Below are 11,398 nucleotides of genomic sequence, written 5' to 3'. Positions count from 1 at the left end.
ACATCTTGAATCCTTCAAGTAGACTATCATGATAGTTACTTAATGTTATGTCACCAGAACTATGATGTAGGATTCCCTTCTGTATACCATTGATTAATAGAAAGGCTGCTTTCCGCCAATGGCTTAACAGAATATGCTGCACAGTGCTTCCCAGAGCTAAGGTGGTGAGGACAGATCCCACCAAGTTGTCTCAGAAGCATGTGAATATGCCTCTGCCATGATGGACTGGGTAGAGCCACAAAGCAAAGCTGCCTTAGTTCTAGCCATGCTGCTTATGCTTTAAAAAGTGGTCCTGGTAAGAAAAGGATTACTGATACACAATAAAGACAAATTCAGTTGAAAAATATCTCTAAGTGAATTACAGTGTGTAGGTTTGAAAGAGAGAGGAAAAAAGTATAGAGAGTTATAAAAAGAAATAAATGGTTTTTAAAAAAATAAACAAAGGCCTTAAAAATACAAAGTAAACTTGTAGAAAAAGTAAAAGAATAATAAATATATGTCACATAAAAATGTAATACACACAAAAGTTTGCATTATGTATGTTATTGTGTTTTCTGTAAATTTTTTGACTGTGAAGGAGCTAAGTACAGAGAGACATTTCATTGCATGGGCTGCTAAGCTAAATCAACATATATTTTCAAAGGTATCTTGACTTCAAAATATGAGTCTAAGGATTAGTTGCTTTGGAAATGAGGTTATTTCATTTCCACAGAAAATGAGAACCTGTGTATTACTTCCAGGATAATGTGGTTTGATGGACTAAGAACCCCCAAAAGGTTTCTATGAAACCCCCCCCCAAATTACCTCACCCAACAAAAAGCAGAAAGTAGTTTGGAAGGAACTACACCCAAATTCCCTAAATGATTGTTCATAAACGTTTCTTTACATTTAAAGAGGGATATGCTATAAAGATGGATACTTTGCATTGGCTTATTGATAAAATTTAATATCAATGTTGTTGTATATATATACATATATGCAAGTTTCTGCTCTTAAGGTTTTGTATTTGTGCAGCTCATTTAAAACTGTGATGTACAATTTAGAAATAGATTACTGGTTAGTCATCTGTAATTGTCAAGCTTGTAGTCATGTTAGTTAAGTTTTCTAAATGTACAGAAATAAATTTTACAAGGATAGTTATTCTTCAAACCTTTCAAAGACCTACAGAATATGACATTTAAAATATTTAAGAACTGAGGACTTTTCATAATAATGAGACACATTTCCTGGGAGCACCAATCTACTTCAAGAAGATAATGGGAATTGAAGATGCTCCTTATGAAATTTGCTAGCTATTCAGGCAAGAAACTACAATTGCCTGGACTGCTTGATGTTATGTTGTATAGAGTGGTCATGAAGGACCCATAGAAAAATGATAAGTGAACTTTCCTAAAGGTGAGACAATTTTTCAGTGTTCCTGCTTCATAAAAGAGCCTGCCAGACATTCTTCAGGTTACAGAAGAAAGAAACTGATGGACTTTGCCATTACAAGGCAGAACAGATCTTTGGGGTTCCTGCTTCTTGGAAAAGTCTGCCAGATAGTATAGGCATGTAGGGTGAATATTGGATGACCCAATATTACAGAAGAATGTTGGGTGACTGTCCAGGCAGTGAGATGTCTCTGTCAATTTTAGAGTTTTGGAAGCTGCTTACAGCTGTAATTTAGGTAATATTATATCCTTCTGAAGTCTTTGATGAAGTTGAAGTATAGATATAGTTGTAGTTTTCCTTAGTTATAATAAAAGATAAAGTAGATATAAATATTGTAACTGTAATTCTTGCTTGATACCTGTTTTGTAATATGTAATTTTATTATGATAAGTTAAAACCTTCCTTTGCTATTTAGACAGAAAAGTGGAGGTGATGTGGAATTCCCCTATGTATACCATTGGTTAATAAAGAAGCTGCTTTAAGCCAATGGCTTAACAGAGTGTAACCAGGCTGGAAAAGCTATATATATATATATATATATATATATATATATATATATATATATATATATATAGAGAGAGAGAGAGAGAGAGAGAGAGAGAGAGAATGCAGAGACAGTGAGAAGCCATGTAGCCCCACTGGAGATAGATGCCAGACAGAATTTTACACAGTAAATCACAGCCACATGGCGATACACAGATTAATAAAAATGGCTTAATTTAAGATATAAGAGCTAGCTAGCAATACAGCTAAGTGACTGGACAAACAGTGAATTAATTAATACAGTTTTGTGTAATTATTTTGTGGCTTAGCAGTCAGGAATTAACGAACAGCCTCCACCTACAAAAGTATTTCATGTAATGACATTTTTTAATTTTTTTTCCTTTTTTTAAAATTTATTTTTCCATTCAAAAAATTTTCACTTCCTCCCCTCCTCCCATTCCCCTCCCGCTCACCCACTCCCCCTCCTCCCTCCCCCTCCCTCCTTAAGAGAGGACAGGGAACCCTGCCCTGTGGGAAGTCCATAACCCCTCCACTTCCAGTCCCAGGAAGCTTTGCATCCAAATAGACAAATAGACTAGAGTCCCAAAAAGCCAATCCATGCAGTAGAAAGAAGTCCCAGTGCCTTTATCAATGGCTTCTCAGTCATCTCCCATTTACAGCCACTTTCAGAGAGTCCGATTTGATCTCATGCTCATTCAGTCCTGGTCCAGCTGGATCTGATGAGTTCCCATTACAACAGACACACTGTTTCAATGGGTGAACCTACCCCTCACAGTCAAGACTTCCTTGTTTATCTTCTCCCTCCTTCTGCTCTTCAACTGGACCTTGGGGGCTCAGTCCATTGTTCTGATGAGGGACTTTGTCTATATCTCCATCTGTTGCCGGATGAAGACTCTATGATGATATTCAAAATAATCATCAGTGTGATAGTGGGGCAAGGCCAGTTCAAGCACCCTCTACTCTGCTGCCCAAGGACCTAGCTGGGGATATCCCCATGGACACCTGGGATCCCCTCTAGAGCTAAGTCTCTTGCCAACCCTAAAATGGTTCCCTTAATATAAATATCTTCTTCCCTACTCCTATATCTGTCCTTCCTTCATCTCCATCCTCCCACTCCCCCAAGCACTCTCCAGTATTTCCCTTTTCCCTTCTCTCTACCCCTCCCCCCTTTCCCCACCCTCACCCCTACCCTCACCCCCATGCTCCCAACTTTTGCCCGGGAATCTTGTAAAAATTTCCGCTTTCTTCTGAACAATGTGATGAAATCCCAAACCATTCTGCATCATTCTACTGGGGACATGAGTCACCCCTTTGTCTAAAATATAAATACAGTATATATTACCTGACTAACAGTTACTTAGTAGTAGTCCAGTTATCAAGTCATTGATTCAAATGAACTTTATTTTAATTAATAGAGTCCCTGTTTTAGAAAAATGTGGTAAACAGTGATTTTAATAAGGGAGTAGTAGGTTCTATTGATTTTCATTCTTCCTGGCAGCTCATTTTTAGTCTTTTTTCTTTCTCTTTATCAATGCTTCAGAAAGATCACATTGGAAGAACTGAATATTGGGAACCTTTGATTATTGTGCAGGAAAAGCCACTGATATACCTTTTTGATATTCTCTGTGGTTATATAGTAGGAAATTTAGGAACAGAAAAATGAAGCCTAGAATATTATAATAGTATATGATAAACTTATGTACGCTCAAATGATATTGTGAAAGAGGCTGGTAGAATGAAAGAGAGTGAAAAAGATATAATCAGTAGAGATATAATATATGGTTTGAGTTTGAGAAGTGGGAAAGCCAGGTATTAAAATTGCAGATGGAGAAATTAGTATTAAATTGGAAAACAGAAGATTCTTTTTTTTTTCATGAGAGGGACTGATATATGAACTACACAAGAGTTGACCAAAGAATGACTCCATCCTTCCACTCGAAAATAGAAAAGCTCTTATCCTTAGTTTTTAATTGCCCACAGAAGGTTTCAGAAAGAGGAACATGGGATGTACTCACTCATATTTGGTTTCTAGCCATAAACCAAGGACATTGAGCCTATAATTAGTGATCCTAGAGAAGCTAAATAAGGAGAACCCAAAGAAAAACATATAGGCATCCTCCTGAATATTAACCTTCAGCAAGCGACGAAAGGAGACAGAGACAGAGACCCACATTGGAGCACAGGACTGAATTCTCAAGGTCCAAATCAGGAGCAGAAGGAGAGAGAGCACGAGCAAGGAACTCAGGACCATGAGGGGTGCACCCACACACTGAGACAATGGGGATGTTCTACTGGGAACTCACCAAGACCAGCTGGCCTGGGTCTGGAAAAGCATGGGATAAAACCGGACTCTCTGAACATAACGGACAATGAGGACTACTGAGAACTCAAGAACAATGGCACTGGGTTTCTGATCCTACTGCATGTACTGGCTTTGTGGGAGCCTAGGCAGTTTGGATGCTCAACTTACTAGACCTGGATGGAGGTGGGGGGGGTTCCTTGGACTTCCCACAGGACAGGGAACCCTGATTGCTTTTCGGGCTGAGGGGGGGGGCTTAATTAGGGGAGGGGGAGTGAAATGGGAGGCGGTGGCTGGGAAGAGACAGAAATCTTTAATAAATAAATAAATTAAAAAAAAAGAAACTTCAGATACCCAATGTTCTTCACTTTAGATGCAAATGTTGCATAAGAGAATTTTAATTTTGAGAGGAGAAGCTCTGAAATTTCCTCTTCCCTTTCATGGAATATGGACATGTACCTTGGTTGTAGCTTTCTGTCTTTAGTCTTCCTAGACTACTTCCTCCTTGCTTTCTCTTCCTTACCTACTCAGTATGGGAAATGGTGTTCATCAGCAGTCCCTTTAAAAATCTTGAACCCTTTTTGGGATTTTTAGTGTCCCCAAACTTCTTCCCAATTCTTCTTATGTAATAATCTGGTTCCCACTACTCCCACATTTTCTAGTCTTGATGCCACCTTTGCAAGCCCAGTTCTCTGTTTCATATCTCTGACAATGCATCCCTGAACCTTCTCTCCTATACCAATTTTGGTTTAACAAAACAAAAACAATACACATTTAAAAAAAAAAGAAAGGGGAAAGCCCATATTGTATCATTGTCATGATACAAGAAGACTTGAAATTGTTACCTAGCTATGCCTATAGCCCAGTTCCTCTAGCTCTTTCCTCATCTGTTACCCAGTATAGAAATTCTGTCTTGCTTATCAGCAACAGGTATGTTACTGAAGACCTCATTTTATTCACTAGCTTATGGTCTTCTAGAAGACCTTCTTTCATGCCTTCTTTTCTGCGTTCACTACAGTACTCACAGTATCTGCCTTCCCTGCGCTTCTTTTAGGTAGTTTAAGGATGAATGACATTTCCCAGCATGCCATGTGGCATGACTTAGTTGTTTACCCTTTGTGAGGTATCCTGTGGAATGTTCCTTAACTACCCGGCAGTAGGCAGTCACAGCTGAGTACAGAGGACTTTGTGAGAGGATCAGCTTCTCTGTTTTATGGAGAAATAAGAAGAGGAGGAAGGAAGTAAACGAGGAAACAAAGATTCGACATGGACTGAAGTAGGACTGAAACTGGAGGGGAGGGGGCAGCAGTTAAGCCACATGTGTGGCAGCTGTGTCAGTAACCATAGTGGAGGTACATGAGAGTATTAATTGGCTAAACTGCAAAAGTCATGGCACTTTAATTTGGAGACCACAACAGTGGCTTCCACCATACTGAAGTAATCAGATTCATTAACAATGAAGTCCTTATGAATGGAGGGGGTCCAGAATTCTATATGTCCTTTCGATCTCGGTCTTGGAATGAGATAGAAGACCACCTTCATACTATCCTTGTTGACCCGAAAGTGCCACGTTCCCTAAAGAGGGCTTGTACCTGGAGTGCTTTGGCATTGAGTGTGAGAGTAGGTGCTAGGCAACGTGAGCAGCAGGCACGTAGAGTTGGGAGGCTACAGGAACAGGTGGGAGAGCGTGAAACAGCTTCCTGGACTCTGGCCTCTGAACTACAGAGGTTGCGAGAGGAGAGGGACCAGGCAGCAGCTCAACTTGTTTCTACACAGACTGCGTTACAAGAGGCAATGGATGAGCGTGAAATACTGCGTGGGAGGCTGCTCCAAGCAGAGAGGTCTGCCTTGCCTGATGTGCCTGAACCTAAAATGCAACAGGGTAGTGCATCAGTGTGGTCTTTTGAGGAAGAAGAGCAGGAAGAGTGGCGATCTAGAGAGGCCCAAAACATGCCCAGTTTGGAGGCCCAGATGCCTGTCCCACCGGTCTTGTCTTATTTGCCAGGACTTCCTGGTCCTTGGGTACCATCAGTGCCACCCTTTCTTCGAATGCCTGTGCCACATCCACTACCACTCAATACTAGAATTCCCTTGCCATTCCCATATTCAACACCTGTGCCACACCCATTAGTGATGGAATTAGGAGCAACAACAGCAGCCATGGCTACAGTTGTACCTCAGATAGCTCCTGCAGCAATCTACCCACCTGGCATGTGGGTTTCAATGGGGTCACGGGAAGCAACAGCTTCTACTTGTGGCCAAACTTTCCATAGGCATAACGAATATCCTGAGAACCTCCAGGATGTAAGTCATCTGGGAAACAGTGTAAGCCACTGGGAAGAAGGTTCAAAGAAACCCCAAGGCACACCACCCCATGGGGACAGCAGCAACAACAACCACAAGGAAAGTCATGTCACATCCCAGATGAAGGTTGCCACTGAAAAGAAAAATCCAGTGAAGGAGCAGGTAACCACTGCACTCGAGGTCAACAGTAATCACAGCATAAAGGAAGAACAAGTAATGCTTCAGGGGATGACTTCCCAGAAAAATGAAACTAGCTGCACCAAGAAGAAATACCCAGGGAATCCCAAGAAGGTGGGTGGCCTAAAAGATAGCGTCAGCCATAGCACTAAAGAAGATTCAGTAACTCTTCAGGAAACAGTTACTCAGGTGAACAAAACAAGCCCAACCCTGAAAAAATATCCAGGAATTCTTCTGAAGAGGCCAGACTTGGGAAGCTGTCTTATCAGTGAACATAAAGAGGACCCAAAGACATCCCAGGGCACAGCTGCCCTGGGAGAAGATAACACAAACACATTTCAGCAGATGACAACCCTGGCTACTGATGCAAGCCCTAGTTTGGAGAAAGGTGAGGGGACTGGCAAGAGCCAGGGCCAGAAAGAAGAGCCAAATAGTTTCCAAGCCAGCCCCCTGAGAAAAAGTAAAAGTTATTCTATGAATAAATGCCCCTCCAAACAACTGCCTCCAAAGCAAAATATCAAGCAACCTCAAGAATACATGCAACCTCAAGGGGTAAGAGTCTTTGAATCCATTCAACCTCAAGGAGTACAGGCCTTTGAATCCATGCAACCTCAAAGAGTAATGACCTTTGATTCCACCCAACCTCAAGAAGTAATGACCTTTGAATCCATGCAACCCCAAGGAGTAATGGCCTTGGAATTCAAGCAACCTCAAGGGGTAAAGGCCTTTGAATTCAAGCAAGCTCAAGGGGAAAAATCCTTTGAAACCAAACAACAGGAGAAACCCCTCTCATATACTCCAGCGAATTGGGTCTGCTCATTATGTAAAGCTGTGAATCGCTCATGGTGCAAAGGCTGCTTTAAATGTGCAAAGGTGTGTGCTCAACTTGAGAGGAAAGATTTTCACCCAAAACCACCGTATTGATTTCAGAAAGGTGAGTAATGGAAACACTCCAAAGAGAAAACCAATTTCTTAACATTCACTCCCTCTTCTGATCCAACTACACCTTCCAGAAAAGTTAAATGTAAAAATGTATAGAGTAAAATGTAAAGTCCATTTTCCTATTTTCCCAATTAACTACTTTTCCTCATTATGGGAAGGCACACATGCATACAAATATGGCAATGTTTATATTTTATTATATTAACTTGCTTGAGATAAAAAGAACTATTTTGAAGTGTCACATCCACCTTTTAAATTGTGATTTTTTTTTTATTTTTCACTATTTTGCAGATGAGATGGTGGAGTTGGTACAGCTGTTCCCGATTATATGACATCCCTAAGCAGCTCAACTCATGAAGCTTTTTTAAACTATTCTTTTCTCTTATTAATTTTCTTTTCTTAAAAAAAGCATACATTTGACTGGAGGCAGCCATATGATAGCACAATTAAAAACACTGTTAAATTTGTAATACCGCTTTTCCTTGAAAATGAAGACATCTTAAACAATTGCTGTGTTTATGCTTGCTTCTTTTTGCATTCTACATTTAATGGGAAGGTCCTGTTTATTTTGTCTCAGGACTACTAAATTTTTTGTTGCTCAAGAAGGTGAACATATTCCTTTAGAATGTTCCCTAAGAGAAAAAACAAACAATGAAACACCTTATTATAATGGAATGTGACTCACATTGGCTTAAGTCAAGAAGCATGATCAATCGAGAAAGAGGAAATTCTTTGGTGCTTATTATGATGGGAGATGGAGAATGAAATATTTTTTGATCATAAAGAATGAACTTGTTGAGAGAGGCAGAGATGTAGTACTAATAACAAATTTGATAAATTTCATGCAATTCATGAAACACTTGCCAGTGTTTAGTGTTTGCTAGGAAATGACCTTTATGGTATTTTCTGGTCAGTACATCATGATTGTTTGTGGTGAGCTTGCTTAGATGACAGGTGAGAGTATTGTTTAGAAAAAATAGACTGGCATGCATTTTTTGCTTATAAAAAAAAAGCCCAGGTCCATATTTGCAGTCATTTCTAGGGTCAAAATTCAAAAGTCTTTAATGAATGGACTTACCTCGGTTCTTTTTCTTGGCCCCAAGTGCAACATATAATCAGAAACAACATCATAAAAGTGTCCTCACAAAAATACAGGTGATGCTTTTTGGACTTCTGTCCATTTCTTCTCTCTCCAGTCACATGTTGCAGGGAGAGGCTGCAGCTTAGCCTTGAAATAACCACACAAAACTGTATTAATTAAATTACTGCTTGGCCCTTTAGCTCTAACTTCCTATTGGCTAACTCTTACATCTTTTTTTTAACCCATTTCTATTAATCTGTGTATCACCATGTGACAGTGGCTTACTGGCTATGACTTGGCAACATGTCTTTCTCTAGTGGCAGATTCATGGAATCTCGCTCTGATTCTGCCTTTCTTCCTCCCAGCATTCAGATCTGTCTTCCCCCTGCCTACCAAAGTTCTGCCCTAACAACAGTCCAAGGCAGTTTCTTTATTCATTAACCAAGACAGAAGGACCTCTCACATCAGTCACAGATATTTTCCTGGCTACTCACTTGCCTGCCGGCATGGGTTGACCTGAAAAAAAGTACCTCAATATATATAGTCTGCCCTTAATTCAACAACTGCCCCTATCTTAAATCTCTCTCCAGTTAACAGTGGATGGAAAGCATCATAGGAACACCATGCTGCTTTACATGGATGGCGCCTCTCTGGTCGGGGTTAATTGAATGAAAAATAGAACTAGTGTATGGAGAACCATTCTTCTTGGATCCCATCAACAGATACTTTGCTCCCAAAAGATAAAGGCTTCCAGGAAAGTAAAAGTCAGAATATAGCTAGCAATGGGAGTTTATCTCTTGCTAAGTCCAAACCGATGGTATCCTTAAGTTCCCTGAAGGATTCCATCAAGTTTTGCTGTAGAAGATCCTTCACCCAGCAGCCTTTCAGTTACCAGCCCACTTGAGGATGGTCTCTTATACTATAAATGCCATGTAAAGTGTTCATTCCTCTTCTCTCTTCAGGCTGCGAGATTTGTGCAGAGGACTGTGCACTGTCAGTCTACCCCTACATAAATAACCCTTTATTTTACTCAGTTCTGAGCTAGTGTGGGATTTCTTTTTAGTGTCCTCCTTCAATGTTTACTAAGATCTAATGTCAAGGTGTTTTCTGATGCTAATTACTAGTAAATAGCATGCATGGTTGCCTAGTTTCAATCTTATTCACTATTAGATAGTCCTTTTAGAAAATATAAGAATCAAATGGGTTGTGGTGCTTGAGTACAATCAACAACTATTTTCTCTGATATTTCTCACTGTCCAAATCATAATAATTTGGAGGTGGGAAACTGCTGTTTCTGAGAAAGAGGAAGAAAGGAGTGACTGATAATACTGGACTTCCTGAAACCCTTGATGTCATTCCTACATATGTCAAATAGACATTCTTCTCTTAGACTTGCCTTTTCCTAGGTTTCTGGCATGGAGTAATGGGTAAATTAGGTATCATGACTCATAATTTATCTTTTTCAATATTCTTTTATGCTATTATACTTCTATAATTATTCCTTCAACAGGTTCAAAACTATAGAAAGCCAAATGTAGGCTGGTAGCATAGATCTCACTTCACACAAAGGAAATTTTTATTTACATTCTTCCAATAAGTATGAGATGATAAACAATGAAAATGATTCTGTCAGTTTAAAATTTTAAATTTTCTCAAAGATATGTTTAGCATCTGAGGTATGATAAATAGGAAAAGGAGGTGTTCTAATGGGAAACAATCACTAATTTTTGAAGCAGCAGTGTAGACATTGTCATATATTGCCCACTTTACTTAATGTCCCCTGCATTTTCAAATATACACACATGCCCATACTTTTATTGTCTTTAAAAATGATGATGATTTAAAATGTTTAAATGGAGTTTAAAGGGTAGAAATGGTGGAAGAGAAAGATGAAAAAGAATTAGATTGTGGAATGATCATTTCCATAAGGAACAAATTGAAACCCCAGCTAAGACTCATAGCAATGTTGGAGAGGCTGTCTGATCTGGCCTTCCACTATAATCAGATTAGTGAGTACCCTAATTGTCACCATAGAGCCTACATCCAGTAATTGAAGGAAGCAGATGCAGTTACCCAAACCAAGCACTGGGATTGACTCCTGGAGTTCAGTTGAAGAGAAGGAAGAGGTATCACATGAGCAAGGGAGGTGAAGATCATGATGGGGAAACTGCAAAGACAGCTAATCTAAGCTAGAGGGAGCTCACGTCCTCTGGTCTGACAGTTGAGGAGCCTTCATAGGATTGAACTAAACCCTCTGAATGTGGGTGACATTATATGGCTTGATCTGTTGCAGAAGTCCCTGACTGTGGGACCAGAATTTATCCCAGATCCAAAAACTGGCTTTTTGGAGCCCATTCCCTATGGTGGGATGCCTTGCTCAACCTTGATACAGTGGGGAAGGGCTTGGTCATGCGTCAACTTGGTATGCCAGACTTTCTTGATTCCCCAAAGAGGCCTTATGCCCTCTGAGGAGTGGAAGGGGCTGGGAAGGGGAGAAGAGTGGGAGAGCGGGAGAAGGGGAGGTAGGGAAACTGAGGTTGGTAAGTAAAATAAAAAAATTAAAATAAAAAGGAACTGTTGTTATAAAGGCATTTAAAAAGATGACAGGGATGAAGAGGAATATTAGTATTTCTCTGAGCAAGATTGTAAAGGTGAAGAGG

The 11,398-nt window shown here is 40.0% G+C and overlaps 1 protein-coding gene across 1 annotated transcript; it reads left to right on the top strand.

Moving 5' to 3' along the window:
- Window positions 1–5,623: 5,623 nt before the first annotated feature.
- LOC121443420 (testis-expressed protein 13C-1-like) lies at window positions 5,624–7,639 on the top strand. The gene is given in 2 exon segments (XM_041645176.1): window positions 5,624–7,273; window positions 7,439–7,639. Coding segments are annotated over 2 exon segments (1,851 nt in total).
- Window positions 7,640–11,398: the final 3,759 nt, after the last annotated feature.

This window comes from Microtus oregoni, unplaced genomic scaffold, assembly GCF_018167655.1.
Source record: "Microtus oregoni isolate MIOR12 unplaced genomic scaffold, Mior012 000106F_ref0000393, whole genome shotgun sequence".
In the NCBI taxonomy this organism is placed as follows: domain Eukaryota; kingdom Metazoa; phylum Chordata; class Mammalia; order Rodentia; family Cricetidae; genus Microtus; species Microtus oregoni.
This window is presented reverse-complemented; position numbering and strand designations above follow the sequence as displayed.